Source organism: Ictidomys tridecemlineatus, chromosome 14 (assembly GCF_052094955.1).
Source record: "Ictidomys tridecemlineatus isolate mIctTri1 chromosome 14, mIctTri1.hap1, whole genome shotgun sequence".
NCBI lineage: Eukaryota > Metazoa > Chordata > Mammalia > Rodentia > Sciuridae > Ictidomys > Ictidomys tridecemlineatus.
The window spans coordinates 23196304-23218642 of record NC_135490.1 but is presented as its reverse complement, the minus strand read 5'-3'; the positions used below and the strand labels follow the sequence as shown (position 1 = coordinate 23218642).

The 22339-nt window shown below is 34.0% G+C and overlaps 1 protein-coding gene across 1 annotated transcript in view; it reads right to left on the bottom strand.

The window, feature by feature from the left end:
• Galntl6 (polypeptide N-acetylgalactosaminyltransferase like 6) overlaps positions 1–22106 on the bottom strand; it is a 1056167-nt gene extending 1034061 nt beyond the window's left edge. Inside the window, exons 1-2 of the mRNA XM_005325506.3 lie at positions 21966–22106; positions 21236–21545 (exon numbers count right to left, since the gene is read on the bottom strand). Of these exons, the coding sequence (XP_005325563.1) occupies positions 21236–21373 (138 nt within the window). The 5' untranslated portion in view covers positions 21374–21545; positions 21966–22106. The remainder of the gene's footprint in view (positions 1–21235; positions 21546–21965) is intronic.
• Positions 22107–22339: the final 233 nt, after the last annotated feature.

Below are 22339 nucleotides of genomic sequence, written 5' to 3'. Positions count from 1 at the left end.
ATGTTGCCATCAAGAGTCCTTATCTTCCTTCTCCTATGAATTGAATATTACAAGAAATTTCCAGAACATTTTTTTTTTCATTTTTATTCAAAACAAACCAATAAAATTATTGGTGTTCTGAATATAATTATTTTAAATTGAGAATACTTATTATAAAAATTGTGTCAGGTTGTCTTTAACGTAACAAAATATATTATAAATTTATTAGCCATTAGAAAGCAATTTACACTTAGGCACTTAAAGATCTGTCATTATATAATATATAAAATTATAATATATTATCACTCATTAACTCAAATTGTAATTATTAATTATATGCAATTATTAATTATACATATGTATATTGTTTCTCAAGATGACATAGTGAATACTTAGACATCATCAGTTACTTTTAAAATGAATATTCATAAATAAAAATACAATGATCTATGCTAGTGCAGATGTCATATAGTATATCACATACTATATGATAAATAGCCAGTCTGACAAATAAATACATTTTAGAGCTCAAATAACTCATTAGTATTATTAAACTAGAGATATAAACTATTGTTAAGCTATAAATAAAAATGTGAAATAAAATAAATAAAAATGTGAAATGATCTAGTACCTAGCATATGTTAAGCAATAAGTGCTAAAATGAGATCATCACAGGTATACATGCATAGAAACTAGCACACATACGATACAAACACACAAGCATAACAAGGCCACAAACCTATTTGAACTCAGGAAATAATTTTTTTCTATAGTACTTTGTTTTTCAAAGTAGAATACTATATTCTACTCTTACAGTAATATAAATAGAAACCATGGAAAACGTGGAGAAAATTGCTCATCACCTCATAAATTCTTTCATATTACTCCTCATCTCTAGTATGTTTGTCAATCGGTCTTCCAACATATAATGGCAGAGTAAAGGTGCTTAAAGGAATCAGCAGACTATCCTCTGCCTCTCAATAAATGGTAAAAATAGGTATCCTCTTTAGTTCAGATGACTCTCATTCTCTCTGCTATCTACTGTAAAATATTGCTGCTTGTGACAGTTATCCTTACAAGGCTCTTAATTAAATGACTCCATCTCCTCACCCAGGAAACCAGAACATTCAAACATGACAACAGCTCACCTCTCCTCCCCTGGGTTATCAGGATTTTCTTTAGCCATCTGCCCAGAACTTCATCTAAACCTGTCTGACTCAGGCTTTGATTCTTTACTCCACTTGTCTATGATGATGATTAGGAGACCACTTTTCATGACTTGGGGTAACATCTTTATAGGGTATGTCTGCACTTTTTGGGGGGTCTAGTATATCTTCACTCCTTCTAAAATCTACTAAATATCACATACTGAAAATGCATGCTAGATGTAAAAATCTCTTAACCTCTGTATATCCTATGCTCTCCATGACTGGAATAGAATAGAAAATTCTAGATTCCTTATTGTCTTGTTATTCCTACAAAAGGAGGCTTCTGGAAAGCTGAGTAGTGTTAGTATTCTACATTTACCAAGCCATTTCATCTCAGGTTCCAGTGTGACACTTCCAAAGAGGTAAGTACTTGTGACAGCATTGCTAAGGATGAAAAGAAAATGCCACCAGCCTCAGGAACATTGAGACTTGAAAAACGCCCAGGCTTGCCAACTTTGCTTGCTCTCCTCATTTGATACATGAGAAAGTTAGGGAACATTGTTTTATCCATCTTGAAGTGGCAATCAGTTCGATAGATAGGAAAACATACATTTGGCTTAAAACGTCTGGCACGGTGGTGCATGCCTGTGAGCAAAGCTGCTTGAGAGGCTGAGGCAGGAGGGTGACAAGTTCAAGGAGGTCTACTTAGGCAAATTAGCAAAAACCGGTCTAAAGCGCAAACAAACACAAGAAAAGGGCCTGGGACGGAGCCCAGTGGTAGAACAGCCCTGGGTTCAATCTCCACTTCCACAAACAAAACATAGCAAAACAATACTTATGATTATAGAATCCTATTAGGTATCAGTGTTAACTTTGTACACTATAGCATCTGTTTACCAACTGGTTTCTAAGTGTTATCCTAAATCCAGGAAATATAAAGACGTTGCTAAAATAACAAGTTCAATAAAATAAAATCTTTAATTTTTTTTTAAAAATCAGTGTTTCTCAAATTGTGACAAGAACGTGAAAACATGCTAGAAAAGTATGATAAAAAAGAGATGGCAATGCATATTTTTTTGGCATTTTCAAACACTAGCCAAAATAATTTTGCTAAAGCAGTGTGTTTCTAAAAGATAAAGATCAGCATGTGTTAGAGAAATGAAGTTGTTAGAGAAGATAAAAAGTACATTAGCATATTCTACAATAGTTCACATAACTGAATATATTTATTTTAATAGACTAGAGCTAATGTTACTAAATCCGTCAAAATTGCCTAATACTGACTTTATGCCAAGGCTAATTTAACAGCAATATCTGATATTATAACTTAAACAATATTATTGGTAAACAGTCAAGCTAAAGAGTGGAAATAAAACTTCTCCTTATCATTGAAGATACAAATTTTATACAATAATTAAACCCTTGTTATAGGCCTGAAACAAAATAAAACAAAAACTAAAAAAAAAAAAATGTGAAAAGTAGGCAGAAATTACCATTAAAAAGTAAGTGACAGCTAGATATGATGACACACACTGTGATCCCAGCAATCTGGGAGACTGATGCAGGAGTTTCGAAACTTAAAGGTCCACCTCAGAAACATAGGGTGATCCTATCTCAAAATAAAATATAAAAAGGGCTGGGGATGTGGCTGAGTAGATAAGTGTCCTGGGTACAGTCTCCTGTACCAAAAAAATAAAAGTAACTGACAGAATTTTAGAATAGTTAAGGTCTTAGGCCAGGTAAATAGGTGGCTTATGGCAGAATAAAGTTATTTTTCCAAGTTCCATTTTATTCCTAATATTAGCATTTTTAACAAATTCTGGCTGAACATAAGTCATACATAAATTAATTAAAATTAATGTAAAATATTAAAAACCACGAATTCTTTCACAGATTACAGTTTCTATAAGTAATAAATATTTTTAAGAGGTTGAGCATAAATATATCTATGAAAATTATCAGTCAGTCGACAGTTCATTGAATAACCACTGTATATTACGATTCACTGTAATTCACATTCACAGAAAAATGTAAGTATTTTTAATATTATACCTAGACTTCACATACTATTTTGTGTATTTACTACTTCTAACATTGCTCAGTATACCATTAATCAGGTAGTATGTGGAATAGGCCTTAGGGGAGAACCATCAAAATTAGATTTGGACCATCCCATGCCATTTTGTATTAATTAAAATGAGCATTTAAAGCAGCTTAAAAATTGAAAAGTAATTCCCAAATTTGTAACTTCAGGGAAGTATGTTGAAATGAGGATAAGTGATTGAAACATTTTGCTTTGATCCTGTGAGGACTAAGAGGCTTATCCCCTGTTTATCTAGAAATGCATGTGTATCAGCCTCAAATATTCTCCACTAGTAGAGACACCTTTTATCCTTTAACTCTATGACTTTCTTGCCTGGGTATTAAAAAAAATCATTCCTATTTACAATTTCTAAATGACTTTTTTGTGGGGAGATACTGGGGATTGAACACAAGGGCACTGGACCACTGAACAATATCCCCAGTCCGATTTTCTATTTTATTTAGAGACAAGGTCTCACTGAGTTGCTTAGTGCCTCACTTTTGCTGAGGCTGGCTTTGAACTCATGATTCCCCTGCCTCAGCATCCTCAGCCACTGGGATTATACGCATGTGCCACCACTCCTGGCCTAAGTGACATTTTTGACAATCTTGGTTACATTTTTTTTATACTTACTCAAATAAACCTAACAAATGAGGGAATAAAAATGATAATTAATAAAATGAGAAACAAACTATAATTCATTACTTTCTTGCAATGCACTCATATATCTAAAATTAACATAGATGGAATAGATATATCTATATATTTTTTTCAATGTCATACAATCTAAGAGAGAAACACTTTAAATCTAGTCATGGGTAAGAAAATAAAAATAGACATCAAATAGTAAGACATAAGATAAATTGACTTATGAGATAAATAAGTATAAATTATTAGGAATGAACTACCCAATTTAAAGTTTGAGTTGCAATAAAGAGAATAAAAATAATAAAACTCAAAAAAATATAGACTAGATTTGTAGACTAAATTTTTCATTTTAAAAAGAAAATATTTATAGCACATATCTGATTGTTTTGCCTGGATAAAAGTATCTTAAAAGTAAAATTCTTGAAGAAATTTTTATCAGAATCTATATATTTCATCTGTAAAATAAACATGAAGCAGCCTAGATACCCATGGACAGATGACAGGATAAGGAAAATGTGGCCTAATATACAATGAAGTATAATTCAAACAAAAAAAGACTGAAATCCTGTCATTTGAAGCAAAATGGAGATCTTGGAAGACACTCACTGTAAGTGAAATAAGTCAAACACAGAAAGACTAGTACCACGTGTTCTTGCACATGTGTAGAAGCTAAAAGAAGTGGAATAATGATTACTAGAGATTGGGAAGGGTGTGTGGGGGATGATCAGGAAAAAAAAGTTGGTTGGATTTGATCAGTGCCCACTGTATTCATGATATCCTTTATGACACTGAACCCAATTAATAGGTATAATTCATATGTGTCAATAAATCTTTTGAAAACATGAAACATTTTCCCATGAGGAAACAGTCACAGAAAGTGAGCATTTGTATATATCTACATGAAACTTTGCAAACTGATTAACCATCCACAATAAATATATTACCTTAAGATTACTGAAAAAATAAAATGTGTCTCAAATAAGTAGAAATATGCAATTGAAGAAACACAGAGAAATAACATAAAATCATACTATTATAAGAAAAATCATTCTTTAGTGTTCAAGTCAGACAAGTAACATGAAATGTATGCACATATTTTAGCATAATAATCAACGCAAACACTGGTCATATTTTTTTTTGTTAGGTAACAGTACCTCGAATGTTATGTTTTAACATACAAATATTATGACACAGACAAGTGTTATGGCATCAATCATTCTTTCCAATTTTGTGTCCACCTAAAACTAAAAAATAAATATTAAAAAAAGAATACTTAGAAATGACCTTTCTATGAATGGATGCCATTCAGCTGATAATATATATTTTTTTAAAGTTGATTTAAATAGCTCTCTGTATTGTGCATCCTATACATTTCTGCACATGATTTAAAAGTGGATCACAGCCAATAAAACTTCTTAAAAATCACTTGAATATGCTATGGTAATGAACACAAAAGTAACTAAATGTAAGAAGGTCAAAGCTTAGTAACTGGTGGATAGAAATGTCACAATGAAAAGTTAAAAGCTGACCATACTACTGTACAAACAGGAGTGATATAATTAATATGCTTGACATAATTTAGCATGATGAGGAACATCGTGGAATCATCTCATCAAACACAATGCTATTTAATTACCAGAACAGTAAGACATTTCCCCCCTAGACACTGCATTTAGTATGCCTCCACCAAATAAAGCTTGGCATAGCTTTTCTAGCTCCTACAATTTTTTCTAATCTCTTTTATAAGTTTTACCCTTGAATCCCCTCCCCCTTCTCTCTTTGCTTTACATTCCTGCTACACCACTATTAATTAAAATGAACCTAAGCAAATCAAGGTAAACTTTTCAAAAAGAAGGGGCTGTTCAAAGGAAGACCTGTGCTGGAGAATCAAACTAATAGAAATTTTAAGGTTTGAAGCAGTCAACTAAAAAAAAAAATCCCTTGAAATATATCAGTCTAGATTCTTAAAATAAGTTCTTTTAATGAAGTGTGGTGTTTGGTGTTTCTTTGTAGGATATATTAATGAACTTGGCCATATACTTTTTTTTGTAGATAACTGAAGTTTTAAACACAAGTCTTTCCTAAATTGCCATGGCTGCTATTTAAATGTAGACATATGTGCCTACCTATTTTATAACAGTTTTATAAAAGTTTTACCACAGATATTGTCATAATTAGAGAAAGAGCAGATGCAACTATTATAATGTGCTCTTTATCACAGCTGTTTTTAAGTGTGACTATTTGCTTCACAATAAAATTATTAAATCATATATATCTTCTATAGCACACTCAGATGTCTATATATTTGAAGAAATCTCATTGAGATTTTCAGTATCAGGATCAACCTAGTATTGACATAATTGCATACTTAATCAGGATGAGGTTGACAGAAGAAAGCAGGTAATGCATACATTAATTCATGATTGACAACAACTTACCTTCTTCTATTCACATTTGTTTGGTAGTGCCCTCACATATTTAAATTTATATGGTGAGTGTGCATAGATTTATTTTTTGAATCCATAGAGATCAGCTCAAATAAGTTCAATACACAGAAGATAACTCACATCTATGACTCTTCATTCTTCTAAGTAATGTTTGTCAATTGCCTCATCATGACCAGATAATTCTAGGACCTGGACTAGAATTTGGAAAACAATAGACAATTTCTGACTATGTTATCTTCATGAGACTGCTGTAACAAATTGCCACAATTGCGTAGCTTAAAACAATAGAAATTTATTCTTTTATAGTTCTGGAAGCTGAGAACCTGAAATCAGGGTGCTATAAGGGCTGCAATATCTGTGGAGGCTCTAAAAGAGAGTCCTCCCTGCCTCTTCCAGCTCTGGTGGCTACTGGTATTTTTTTAAATTCCTTGGCTGTGGCCCCATCACTCCAATCTCTGCCTCCATCTCCTTAGTGTCTTCTTTGTATGACTTGTGGCTACACTGATGCAGGAACCCGCTATCTCCACCAAAGAGAACCCCCACCACAATTGTAACATATAAGCTTCGCTCCTAGTCAACAAGAATTTTACAAAGAATATCAGCAGGATTTCTGCAGTGAGCTCATTGTGGTTTGAGGCTTCTTCTTTCTTGTAAAGGCTAGGTTTCTCTTTCTTGTAAAAGCAGGTCTGCATTCAAGCTTGTTGCTATGCAAAAAAGTTACTATTACTGTTTTCCTTGGTAAAAACTTGTGAAGCCTCTGTCTGACCTAAAATGTGGTACAAAGAATAGCTGTTATGTATCCACCCACTGTCTTGTAGCCACCCCCATTGAGTATAAATTTTTAGCCACTGCCCTCTGGACTACTGCAGCTGAAACAACAAACCTGCTTCCTGAAATTTCCTTGGATGTCCAGCCTCATTTGTCCTACATAAACATCACTTGAGTCTGTCAGCCTGTCTTCACATTGCATTTCTCTTTTCTATGTCTTCTCTTATATCCATCAAATCTCCCCAATGTGCCTTTTACAAGAAAGATACTCACAGATCTTACAGCCCAGCTGGATAATTCCAACTATGTCTGTGTCTCAAAATCTTTAAATTAGTCACAACAACAAAGACCTTTTTTTTCCCCCCAAATAAGGTGACATTTACAGGCCCAGGAATTAATACCTATACAGATCTTCTGAGAAGCCACCATTGAGCCCAAGACTAAATTTAAGAAACTTCCCAATTTATGGAAAATAAAACTTACCGATTAATGGAGAATAAAGTACCTAAACATGTGATTATATGCAGACTAAGTATTTTTTATAAAGGCAGAAGAAAATAAAGCTAACCTAATACTTAGAAAAGGTATGTCTACCAAGCAAGGAGAAGTTTTCCAGAGAGAGCTTCAAGGAAAGTAGAAATTATCCAGGCAAGAGTGAAGACAAAATATATGCAAATTCCTAGAGAACAAGGAGCATGATACTCTTCAGGAAACTAAAAGAAGCTTGAAGTGGTTGGAGCGTAGAGAGTCTTGGCAGTGAAGTAGTGAGCAATCAGGCGTGAGTTTATATCCAGAAGAGTTTGGGTAAGCTGTATTAAAGAATTTGAGGTTTAATCTAACAGTGTAAGAGTCCAGTGGCAATAGCTTGTTGAGTTAAGAACTCTGGATAAACAACTCCAGCTTCTCCGAGAGTAGATCTGAGGACAGGCTGGAGGCAAGAGCATTAAGTTAGAGTGTCCCTCATAGAAATCTAGTGAAGTATTTAAGCTGGTCTCAAAAAGCACACTGGCATGAGGGTTATGTAAATAGATTCAAGAGACACCTGGTAGAAAGAATTGCTAGTCAACAGTTGAACTTGATAGTAAAGATAATGAAAGTACCAAGGTACCAATTATTATTACCAGGCGTTGGACACTCAGATAAATGAGAGTGTACTTCATTTAGATAAGAGACACAAGAGAATAGGGAATAGAAGGCAAAGATGAAATTCATATAAGACATGCACACTTAAAAATATCTGTTTCCATGAGCTGGGGTTGTGGCTGGGTGGTATAGCGCTAGCATAACACATGTGAGGCACAGAGTTCGATCCTCAGCGCCACATAAAAATAAATAAATAAAATAAAGGTATTATGTCCAATTAAAACTAAAAAAAAAAAAAAAAGAAGAATGCCACATAAAAATAAATAAATAAAATAAAGGTATTGTGTCCAACTACAACTAAAAAAGAAAAAAAAAAGAAAGAAAATCCATGAAAAAAGATTATCTGTTTCCAGATTCCAGGTTTTTTATGTGGTTCATATTCTTAGGAGAGAAATATGGATTAGAGATAACAATTTGGAAGATGTCAACTGAAACCACATGGGTTGTGAGAGGTATCCCAGGAAGAGTGCAGAACAAGAATTCACTGACCTCCCCAAAACATAATATTTTCAGGAAAGGTACATAAAGCAGAGTCTGTAAAGGACACTGGCAAACATGGTTCTGTATTGGTGGCTATTGGGAAGGAAAGTAAGGACAAGAGAATTAAAACAGGCATTTGCACAATGAAACCTAAATTACCAGTAAAAAAATCACTCTCATGTTTTCCTAGTCTGCTCTCTTTCTTGTTTCTCAAAGCTGCCTTTTTAATTCCTTCTTTCCTCAAGTCTCCTGTGCCATGATCTCTTTTCTTTGGATGAATTTTATTTTGTGGGGAAAGGGACTATGGAGAGTGGGAATTAAACCCAGGGATGCTTTATCACTGAGCTACATCCCCAGCTTTTAAAAAAAATTTTATTTAGGGCTGGGGATGTGGCTCAAGCGGTAGCACGCTTGCCTGGCATGCGTGCCACCCAGGGTTCGATCCTCAGCACCACATACAAACAAAAATGTTGTGTCCGCCAAAACCTAAAAAAAATAAATATTAAAAAAAATTCTCTCTCTCTCTCTTTAAAAAACAAATTATTAATTATTATTATTTTTTTTTAATTTTGAGGCAGGGTCTCAGTAAGTTCCTTAGGCCCTTGCTGAATTGCTGAGGCTGGCCTCAAAGTTGTGATCCTCTTGCCTCAGGCTCCCCAGTCACTGGGATACAGGTATGCAATTATCTGCTTGCTTAACCATGACTATTATTCTTTGTAGGAGAGTATTTAGTTAAATTCTGTGAAGCAGCATGACTAATGAGAAGTGCTTTTGGAATTAACCAATAGAAGATTACTGATGATATTGGTGAAGAAAGTTAATGCATGTTAGAGAGAGCTCAGTTCAACTGGAGGTGGGTAGTATTGGGGGCCATCAACTAGAAGCGTCCTTTGATTCTGAAGAGTGGACAGGGCATAGAGTAGCTAAGTGTTCTGTAGCACTGAAAGTATTTGCTTTGCTCTTGCTCCTCAGGCCCCTCCAACAGTGGGAGAAACCTCAACAAGTTTAAATAGTAAGGAAAAGGATGGCCTGGAAAGGAAAATTCTGAAAATAAATGAATGGGAAGCAAAAAGAAAACAATATGTGAATGTTCCTAAATAAAGCTGTGTCCATGGTCTGGAGAGGGGTTCCATATTTATCATAGAGCTAGGGACGCTGAGTTAGGGACGCTTTTCCATAGTAACAGGAATCAAGTGGATGAAAATACCCAAGTAAATGCTGCTGCTTTTTCTGTCTTTGTGACACAGAGTCTTGACTCTCCTAATATGAAATACCATACTCTGTGAAGGATGAGACAAGGGTGCATGCTGAGCAAGGTAGCAGGGCTGGTGCCATAGGAAATTCGAGGAGAGGAATAAGCAGCTTTGGAAAGCCAGAAAGGGAGCAGAATAGGAAGGAGTTTAATGATTTTGTAGGGTAGTTTAGGTTACACTGGACCAGCTTGAACTTTACAAATACTGTTTCTGTGGAGGTGACGTGACCAAGCAATATTTACTCTCTGATTCCATAGCCTGGAATAAAGTGACAGCTCCCAGTCCTACAAACAAAACAACACAAAGCAACAGCAGAAGCCTTGAGCTAAAAACATATTTCTCACATCACACACATTTCAATAATTGGAAATGCAGTTAGACTCAACAGAACCTTTTTTTTTTCAGGATGCAAAAGTCTCAAGTTTTTTTCAACATTGCAAGTCTTTCATCCATTTATCGAGCCAATTACTGCTCAAATCAATCCAGATGAAAAAAAAAAATATTCTTTCAGGAGAATTTCAAAGGAAAAGGAGAAGAGAAGGCTCTGAGCAAGAAAGAAGAGGGTCCAGGATATAAAGAAATAAGATGAGCTTGCATTTTTAGACTTGCTTGAACACTATCCCAGTCGCTTGCCTCTTGCTTGTCCTTTCCTGTGTATTTCATTAGAACTCAAGATGTTTGCCCTGGAATGTCAAGGATCTTCTAAAAATATGAATTTTCCTTCAGCTTGTAAGAAAGTGGTTACATTTCTATGCAAGGTAAGAGGAGGTACAACCTGAACTCAGGGTGGGTCACCTGAATCTATTCATTAGGTTCTCTAAAGCAGGATACAATCCACCAGGCTAGGAAGTAGAAGAGTTCTTAATTCTTTTCACCATCTATTTTTATGCAGCTTTCCATTTCTACGCCTTTGCAGCCAACTCTTTTCTTGGAATCACTACTGAGGTAGTGAGATGCACTTCCTTGGTCATGTTATTCAACACTACTTTCCACCAGCCTCATTCTTGATTTTTTTCCCCCAATTCTACCTTACTGTTGGAAGCAACCAGAAATAATGTTAAAACTCAAGTTCTGTAAAATAATAACATATTTGACCCTGAGACATTTTCAGATAATCCTCTTTGGAAGTTTAGACTAATTTAATGACACAATTTAGAAAAGATTGTTTTTTCCCCTGAGGGCAGAATACATGTTCAGAAATTAATACCGTGTGGAGAGAACAAAACTGAAAATACAAGGGGAAAGGTCATCAAAATAGCTGGTTGCTGATTGCATATTCTGGGAAGAGCATAATTCTCTGTTGAAATCTAGTTTGCTTCTGACATGCAGTAGGGCCATATGAGCCCTCTGTTCAAATTGTAAAAACTTTCAAGTTTAAGTACCTTATTATGTTCTATATCAGCCACTCAAGAGTAAATAAGAAAAATAAAGTTAAAGATACTTCAAAATACTTTAAAAATTTTTTTAAAATGTTAAAATTTGTCCAAAAGAGGACCACATTTATGATGGATCATGAAAAAAAGGATGTAAAAAAATATGTTTTTCATTTTTTCAATCCCAATTATAAGTCCAAAATGTCAGCCTAATAAATAACATTTTAAATTGCTTATTATTTATGATGGAGATTTTTAATCATTTTGTGCATATTAATTTATTTAACCCTTACATCAACTAATCAAGTAGGAATTATTTTTATGCCCATTTTAGAAATGGGACATCTAAAGTACAGAGAAGATAAGTAACTTTCCCAAAGTGACACGTCTAGTTAAAAGCTAAAACTAGTATGTTTGGCTGTAGTTTCTATCCCCATACCTACTTTACATATTATCTTTTATGGTTGTGTTATTTTAGAATTTCTTGAGTTGCAATGATCTAGGATATTTTTATAGTAGTATTATACAGTGAACTTTACATACAGTCTCAACACAATAGTGATAAATTAAACATTATATGTTCTTTAAAGTTTTAAAAAAATTATTGCATTTGTAATATATGATAGTAATATTACAGGTATTATGGATTGTTGTGAGGATTTACAAGCAGCTTATTATGGTACCTGGAACATGTGAGTAGCTCAATAAATATTACCTTAAAGTTTGCTCTGAATAGATTATATTTAATTCTTATTATTTTGTTTCATAGTCATACTAATCATGTTAACATCAACCTTTATTATGTTGAGATTCTTGGCAAGCAAACACTACCATCTCTTCATCCTGGCAATGCATATCACCACTCTTCCATCCATTCCTACTTTCTAGACTTAAGTATTCTCTTGTTCCTTTTTTCTTCACTCTATGTATCTGGTCACTGCATTTATTTTGACACAGCATTGTGGACTTATTGACAAAGTGGCTTCATGGGTTTGCAAGATCTTCATTTAGAATTATAGGCTTCAACAACTACCGGAAAGCAGATACCATAATTATAATGCAATTACCTACCTACCCATCTTCTATCGAGCTGACATGTGTAATACATCTATATTGCCTTAAACTTTACAGAATATTTTATAATTTTTTAATTAACTCTCTAAAGTAGCAAGATGATTGCATGGGGGAAAATATCGGACTGCTTTGCCAGAAAATTCATACTATTAGAAGCACAGGCTCTAAATTTCTAAAGTTACCTTTAAAATTATAACATTTTCTGCTTTTCTCCTCTCCTTTGTTTTACTTGACAGTCTCAATCTTCCTTAGGTATTGTCCCTTCCTCCTCTCAGTGCAACAACCTTCTAGCTTGTCCTGTTTGTTACAATTCAGGACCCCACATTCAGATGATGTCTCTAATATTTATGGATGTTAAAAAACAAAATATTTTAGTTGCATATTTATGATTGCCATTGAAACTCTCACAAATTTGCTTAAACCTCCAAACAGTGAGAGACTGCAGTCAAGACAGAGTCAAGGATACACTGCCAGTTCTAATAATCTTTCCAAAGTTATCATTTGTCTTAAACCACGTGGCTAATAACATGCCTAATCATGTTCTCATTCTATAAATGCAGAGTGCATGAACCCATATTCTTTGTGTCTTAGCCTTGAAATTATTTAGATAGAAGAAGTTAATTCAGTGAAATGTTGGGAAAGTTAAATAAGCAAACATGCAAAAAATTTAGAATGAGGCCACATATCAATATCCCACAAAAACTGACATTTTTCTACCTCTTCTTAAATGGTTTAAGTATGTCCTCTTTATAAAACAACTTTCTAGCTTTATATTATAGGTGTATATGTGACTTTCTTAACTAATAGATCCTAAGCTAATTGAAAACAGATTTATGGCTTCATCATTTATTTCCCTCAGGGCCTAGCACAGTATTCTGTACAAATTGCATATCCAATAAATATTTTATCAACAATAAACAGACAAATTGATAGTGATGCAGCTTATATATTTTATTATATCTGTATTAGGTTTATGGAATATTTAAGCTCATTTAATACCTTTAATAGATGTTCTAAAAACAAAGAAAAAAGTATAGACTGCTGTTTGTTAAGCTTTCCTTAATTATTTTCCATGTACCAAGCAATTTACATACATAAATCCAATTAGTTTGTGCAGCTACATTTTTATGAGTTAATTTCTGTGTTTCCATATGAGGAAATGGGTTTCATAAATGGTGATTTTTTTTTGTACCAGGGAATGAACCCAGGAGGGCATAACCACTGAGCCACATCCCCAGCTCTTTTACCTTTTTATTTGATTTTATTTTATTATTTTGAGATAGGGGTTTGCTGATGTAGCTAAGTTCCTGAGGCTAGCTTTGAACTTGAGATCCTCCCACCTCAGCCTCCTGAGCCACTGGGATTACAGGTGTGCACCACCAGCACCTGGCTCCATCATACACTCTGTAAGGAAGGAGGCCAACACATGAAATTAAAGTGTTAGCATCTACATTAGTTTGATCCCAACCCACCTAACTTTTATAAGATGAGGCAACTCACTGTTACCACTGTGACCTAAAACTCTGTGCAATGAGTAAGGAACTATATCATTCTCTTCATTTTTGAATGGTCATGACAATCAAAGCAAATTCTATACTGCAGTGACTGCTCTTTTTATTTCATAAAAACATTTCTATCTCTTCAGTTGACTCTGTAGAAAATCAAGAATGGCCATGCAACATGCTTTCTGGGTCCCCTAACTCCACAAAGTGAACATAAATTTTATAAAGCAGCTGCATTGAATTGATAGTGTCACTCACCTCTTGACTTTTTTTCTAAAGAATAAACATTCCTCCTTTCATGACTGAGATTTAAACAATAAAAGTAATTCTCAAGTTCTTACTGGTAATTTGTATGAAGAAAACACCTGTACATGTGAGGCATGGGCTTTATTTTTATTGAAAATAAGTGTTACCACTACAAATACATATTTCTCTTTCCCTTCCATTAAAGTATTTCATTTTTGAACAGCTCTTTGGTACAATATATTAATAATGTGTTACTTTTTGCAATGAATAATAAAATGAAGATGACTTAAAATTAACAACCTGTCTTTAAGTACTACACAAAACGGAAATCCCAAAAAAACCTTTTGTTTTCCAGATTAATTTATTCATCAGTCCTCTCTACTAGCTTTAACACATCTATGGTACTGTTCTGCCATTCTGTCTTGGCAATGCCTCTAAAGGAGAATGTTTATTTAAAAAACACAATTATCTTGCTAAAGGCAGTGATTGCTTATAAATACTTACTATATATAGATATACACTTTTAAATATTTACCATATATGTGTATACACACACATATTACATACCACACACACACACACACACACACACTTGTAAATACCATATGTATGTGTGTAGGTAAAACACTAAACTATATCTCTTAAGCCTTGCTATACGCTGTCTAAGATGCTATGCATTTAATCTTTATTATGACATGAAAGATATTACCATCCTCATTTTTTTAAAATAAAATTTGGTCTGGGGAAGATCCATGAGAAGCTTAATGTCAAAAAGTGCTAAAAACTGGATCCAGAATTTGAACCAAATTATATGATTCCAGTGCTCACACAATGACCTACTAAGGGAGACAAGACACTGTGGAATTTCTGGTATTTCTCCTCACATGAAGTTCATTGAGATCATCCTGTTGGAAAGACATGTCAAAAATAAGGAGAAGGAATACCCACCTCATTTCAAGTTAGGTAGAAGCCCTGACAACTTGGTCATTTTAATATGATAAAAATATTCCAAGTATTATGACTGTTTCTAGACTTTAAGTACAGAAACAACATTTCACAGGTACTTGGTACTTGGAGTGATTTGAAATTCTCCTTCTCAGCCATCATCAAGACACCTGCACTCTTTTAAACAGAAAGTTGGTAGCTGCCACCATACTCTATGGCAGCCAGAAACGTGTTAATTTTATTAAAATATAACTGTGAATTTTCCTATTTATAATCTGTGGCATTCTAATAGGCCAAACGCCCTCGTGATTCTCACACTTTCAAAACAGATGCAAGCATTTTTAGAAACAAATGCATTTTCTTTAACTTTTTCCATAATTTCCTAGAATTACATTAATAATATTTAAATGGTGCGTCAGACTCAACTAACTATTGTAGATTCGAAGCAATGAAATACGCAAGACCTTCCAAAAGTTAAAAACACTGTGGAAAATGAAACAGTTGGGTGGATTTAATTTTTCTTCATAAGTGAGACTATGAGTGTGGGCATATGTACGTGTACGTGTTCTGCTACATGAATGTGTGAAACGAATACGTTTAATTTGAGAGTATTGCTAATCCAGCCCACATTTTGCTCTTCAATCACAATAGAAGGAGAAAATTTGGAGAAAAAAAATTTGTATGAATTTACCTTGCATTCATTGTGAACCCTAAATAAATATTTATATATTCACCCTCTTTTTAATGCCACTTGTTGAGTTCAGAAGTAGTGGACATTGGTAATATTATTGAAGAAAGGTGAAGGTAATGGTAAACTGTTTTATCTTTTGTGAGTGCCTTATCCCTTCTTTTCATCATTTAAATATACAAGATATATTAGAATAGATGATCTTGTCAGATGGTTTTAAGCATCTGAAATTCCCTGCCCTAACACTCTTAACCATCTATCTGCAAGGCAAACAAGGGAGAAATGAGAATCATTGCAATACAAAACACATCCATGTCTGATTCTATATGACCCTTACTTGGCAGAATGTGTGTCCCTTATTTTAAGTTATATCTTCCTCTGTAAGGTTATTCTTGGTATCTCTTAGCTGTTTTTTTTTTTTCTGTATAAAAATGTTACAAGGAGAAACATAGTTGCAAACTTTCTAAAGGTTGTCATGGTTGCTCCTGACAATTTTTATTTTTCAAAAGAAATGTATTCAATTCTCTTCTGTATACCACTGAAATCACCCAACCTTTCTCACCTTTTCCTATAGATTCCAGCTTGATTTGGCTTCTATTATGGGAAAAGCTTATAGGAGGCTAATTGATTCAGCACAGCTTGTCTGACTCAGAAATGAACAGAAGGGGGAGAAAACACTATCTAATTTTTTACCAGCTTGTGAACAGAAGACGGTTTTACACTCTGTCTCCCATGGGGCAGTGTGATGAACTAATCATGTAGCGATCTACTAGGTCACAGCAAATAATTAAGACACTTGTTACAGTGGTCTGTGTGCTGCCATCCCATAGTGATTCTGAATGGATTTTCCATAAATTCAAGAAAAGGTCCTTTAAAGCCCTAATTTAAAGTCCACATCATAGCTAATTAAGAACAGTATGGCTCAAAGAAATGCATCATTTCATATCTACTGTGTTGAGAATGTACTATCCTGAGTGCAGAGAAGAAAATCTTCATATTTTTTTTTTCCCTGCTTTAGCTCTTCCCATATCTAAGGTGTCTGCTGGAGAAGGAGCACAAACTTTACAGCTTTAGATCGGCATGACAAAACAAGGCTAAAGTCAGTTTGCACACACTGGGTACCAATTATCGGACATTTTTATATTATAAGACACATTTTTAAATGCCATAGGAAAAAAATGTTCCCTGTCAAAGAGAAGAGTCTTCCTGAAGGAGGAGAGAAGGATAGAGGCTGTTTAACATTTAAAATTCTTTCGGACACAAATCTAAGGGATCTATCTGTTTCAGAGAAGTTTTTTTTTTTTTTTTTTTTTTTTTAATTGTTGTTTTGTTTTTTGTTTTGTTTAGTTTTTGTTTCTTGTTTTTTGATTTTTAAGGAAAGTTAAGTTACTAATGGGCAAAGCATCCTTTACATGCGAATCTGGCTAAAACCAAAACATAATTTTTCACCTCATAATATTTTTCACCTCCAAGGTGGGATCTCTCAGGACATCATACCTCTCCTTATGTGACAAGCGTGAGTATTTCTAGTTTGTAATTAGAAATTCTGAAAATCTTAGAAATAAGAAAGTTCCACAAGGTCAAAATGACTTAGAGGGTCTAGTTTTTTGTTTGTTTTTGTCTGTATTTTGTTTTTTAATGCAGTGGATGACCCAGGCCAACACAAACTTCTAAATTTTCTCTGAATATTTCTTAGAATGTCTGATATGAAATTGTGGGGTTTTGATCTTTGTTTTTATTTTTAAAAATTATAAAATCCTTTCACATCGTGAATATTCTTGAATTACTTCTTCAATTCAGTTTTTTTCCAACTTAGTTGCTGAACTACTATTATAGTTATTTTCTTAATTTTGGTTAATCTATTTATTGCATTTAAGAACAGAAAATGTTTTGTGAATAGATTTTTCTATGTATACTTGAATAAAGATTAGGAAGATAAATAAATTAATATGGATGCAATAGTTATAATTGCATCTTAATGCACAGCTTAATTAAGGTCTAAAAATATAGCTGTACTTTCATTCGAATACGGCTGAAACCCAGAGAAGAGTAGTAATCCATATGTTAAAAAAAGAAATATGAAATTAAAATTTAATATAAAAAATAGTGCAGGAATCATTTTCAGCTAAATGTCACATTCACTATCAATAGATTCTTTTTACTATAAATGAATAATTTACATAAATATTGTAAAATAAATACAAGTATCTACTTTATGAGTAATATAAAGTAGATACTTATCCCAAAATCATCAAAAAAGAAACAAAATTAAGTCAATTGAAAATGACTTGCTTGAAAATAACTTTAATTGAATATAATAATAATGACTGTGGTAATTTAGTAACAGACAAAAATAATCAAATATTTTAAGATTTTAATAAAATTTTAAAAATCTCAAAATTTATTTCAGTAATTTGATTTCAATTTTGCAATGTCCAAATAATAAAATAATGTGAAGCTTTTAATTTTATTTTTAAATAATTTTAAGTTATTAAAATTATTTTAATAATTTTGATTTTATGGGGAAAAGAGGGTAAATATTTAGATGAATAACTTGGGAATTTTGATTGAATTTGCTTGCTTTCTGCATCATAGATGGGCCAAATGTATTAATATTATTCAGAATTATCTAAATATTACCTTTAAAATGAAATCACGATAAAAACAATCAACTTGGAATAGTGTAGTAGATTTGAGAAAACTGCATTACATACTAAACTTTGTAAAAATAAACACAATTTTCATCATTGGTTTGTCTTTTAACTCCTATTTATTTATCTCAGTTTTCATAATGAATATAATTTATATTGAATAGTAGTTAGTAAACTATCAGTGATATGACCTGGTAAAATACTGATTTGGAATATTTAAAAAGTGTTAGCCATTCCATGATTTTGAACTTCTATAAATGAAATTCTTTCCCTGTAACCCCATCAAAAAATATAATGTCCATCCATCTGAGTCATTTTTTTGAAGACTTTTCAAATTCTGGGACCAGTAGCGTGCTGCACTTTGAACAAGAACCCCTGGCTCATGGACACACCACATCTGTAAAAACAGACCGCTCACTTTGGCACATGACATGTTTTGAATAGCTTCAGTACTTGCTGCTGTCAATGTATCAGTCAACACAGTATGTTTACCTTTAGCATTTTAGAATATGGAGGTAAATATAGTAACAAATGGTTTTTGAAGAACACTTAGCAATTAGCCATAAAAATATATTTTTAAAATAAATTGCTAAATTTAAATGACACATTACCCAAGAGGCAAATTATATCCTTCAATTGAAAACTGATGTATTTATCCAACTTACTAACATTGAAATATAGATACATTAACAAAATGTTACACCCTGATATTAAGCATGTTTAATTCATCAGTATTAGTCACTTTTTATTTAGTCAAATATATTAATGACTTAACTTTTACTTATCTAAAACTTATATAATAGTGTATGCATATCCACTTTTTTTTAAATCTGTCAGAAAGCATTAATTGTAAAACTATTAAGGTTAAAATACTAAAAGTACATTTTCAACATTCATTTTAGAGCTTACTGGTGTCTGACATCTCTTGGTTTCAAAACTTTTCCACAGGATTATTAAACTGTAATATCCATCCATCTGAGTCATTTTTTTCTACAGCTTAAGAAACTTTCTGGAACAGCTGCTTCTTTTGCTACCAATGCCTTTCATATCCATTACTTTATTACTAAAAACTTAAGCATCATTTGTACTCTAGAAGAAACAGAAACAAGGATATCACTTTGCATATTGTAATGACAAGTCAGAGAGTTGAATTGCTACATTTTATTGTCTTTAATGTGATTGGACAAACAATTTTCTCATTAAGAGTCAAAATCAATAGGGTCAATGTGAAAGTTGTAAAGATCTCATTAATAAGATTAATTAGTGTTCTATGTTAGCTACACCAGCAAATACTTCAGATGGCTACTGTTAATTGAATTAGTAAAATTCAAGAAAAAAGTTTGCTTTTTTATTTTACCAATATTGTAATGAAAATTTTACATAATAGTGTATTGACTACTAATAAAATCCTGTTTCATATCAGAGTTTAGAGAAATAAATGATCTAAATCTGAGAAAAAATTTAACATCCAAAGTGCCCATCTTCTTTTTTCCCCCACTGGAATGACAAAACAGAATATTCTTCAAACCAAAGTTAAATTCTTATTAGTAAAGTTGAAAGGTGATCAAAATCAACTGCTAGATGAAAATATTGTCAGCAATTGTCAGCAATTCCCCCAAAATTCCAATTAATTAAAAATCCATAGGAACTAGATATGTTTAAAGTTCAGAGATTGGAAATGACTTCTTGTTATAATGAAAAAGCAGACTACCTACACATACTTTACAACTATCTGTGTAAAAGGAAAATTAAACTTTGTTAAGTATAAGAACAAACACTCAGTGGTCAATAATATATAGTGCTTTGGCCCAGAAATAAACTAGTTTTACCTTCCATGTGTGGAAGGTAATAGTGTACAGGGGAGATGACCCTTGAAATTAAGAATATTAAGATTCCAAGGCAAAGTACAGGACCCACCACAAAAGTGTCATATCAATTTCACAAAGAAGGCTGCATTCTATTATTAAACATTTAATTACAGGAGCTGTTCTATTTCTTAATAAACAAAGAATTTAATGATATTGATTTTTATCAATATTTTGTGAAGGATACTTTCCATTTTTGCTCCGTAAGAAAGACAAGTTATTTTGTACCATGTTAAGTCAAGATCTCTATACATATTACAGACTCACTTAAAATAAAACATTTCATACTATGTAATGTTTCCCATATGAAGGTCAGCCTTTAGCCACAAACTTATCACCAGACTGAAACTGAATGGATAGTCTTATAACTCTCCTGTTTACCCTGTACACCCACATCACCTTAGCAACAGGGGAGAAGAGACACTTCAAGTTTCCACAGGGCAAAAATCCATTGCTAAGCAAAAATTACAACCCAAATGCAGAAAACTACAGCTTGGTTTTTGGAAAACTACTTTCAAAATGTTAAGATTTAGTTGGTTGGCCCAATCCATTTTACTATAGACATGCAAAACAAGATAGAAGGCAAAACCATTCCCTATAATTAAACTTGCACCAAACCCACTCCCTCTCTCCACAAATAAGCAGTAACCTTTCATCCACCTCAAGCCAAAATTAAACTGAGACCAATTGTGAAAGATTTTCTTTTCTCCTTCTTGACCTCTCTGATTACTCTTTTCTAGTTTTCATTTCATCATGTCGTTGGCTGCAATCTTGAAACAAGTACCTGCTTAAGCCCTGAAGTCTCTAGAGTCTTGTAAAATCAGTTCTAAAAGACTTGAGAGAAAGCCCAAGGCTATCCCCTACCTACTTCCTGGTGTGCCCAAGCATGGGGCTGCATGCCTTACCAATTCTCCTGTGACCTTTTCTCTGGGTGGTACTTACCTGCTGCTCCCTGGGCTCTGTAGATTTCACCAGGTGCTTATCCTTGTACAGAGACCAGAGACCAATATTGGGCAGGAAAATTAAAGCCACCATGAATAACAAAGTCATTTGCAGAAATCTCTTCTGTTTCCTCTTCATTGCAAATGGTAACAGAGGAGAAAAGTTAAAGGAGATGGTTCCCTGACTGCTTCTTGTGTTTAATGCCAATGTCCTTTCCTCTCCCCTGTGAAGCACCAGAAACTGAGGGGAAGCTACAAACTTTTGTTGCGTGCTCAGCACCAATCTGCACGATTCAGAGGGAGTTGGCCATCTGCAGAACAAACGCACAGTTACTTTTCCCCCAGAAAACTATGACGAAGGCATTATCTATTGGCTTAGAAATAAATGACTTAACTGGGGAAATCGTTAAGCCTATTGACCTTCATTAATAAAAAGCCAATGGAGTAAATATGATCGTTTTATAGAGTAATAAGTTATGAAAAAGGGAATAGCATGCTAGATACTTCAATCAACAGAAGGTGTTTGTTGTTGTCGCCGTTCGCCCACCATCCCCCTTTAGTGTGGGAGGTCTGGGTTGGGGAGGAGCAGGTTAGGAGAGAGAACTGAGAGAGAGGGAGTGGCTTGGCCCCATCAAGTGTCAGGAAGAAAAGTGTCCGCTTTTGACATTGGAACATCACCTTCCTTGTCTTCCCCAACATCTCCTCCTGTGCTAACCCTGGGGATAACCCACCTGAACTCAAGTTCAACTCTCTCAGGAGCCAGCTTGCCAGTGGACTCCACCGGGATCCAGGGACACGGTATCCAGGGCAGGACTCCCGTTTGGATGGAGGCTCACGAACTCCTGGATCCTCACGCGCTGCCTAAATACTCCTGGGCAGGCAGTGGCTCTGCGACCTGGGAACCTGGAGGAAAGGAGGCTACAGATGTCAGCGGAGTCCAGCCAGGAAGTGCAGGCGCCGAGACGTCCCTTCCCCGAGTAGTCCTCGGAATGAGATCCTCCGCGAAGTCAGCGCTCTGCCCATCTATCTCTTCCCCTTCCTCCGGTGACGCTCTTCATGTTACCATTCTTTTCCGGCAACTGAACGAACCCAGAGAAACATCGTG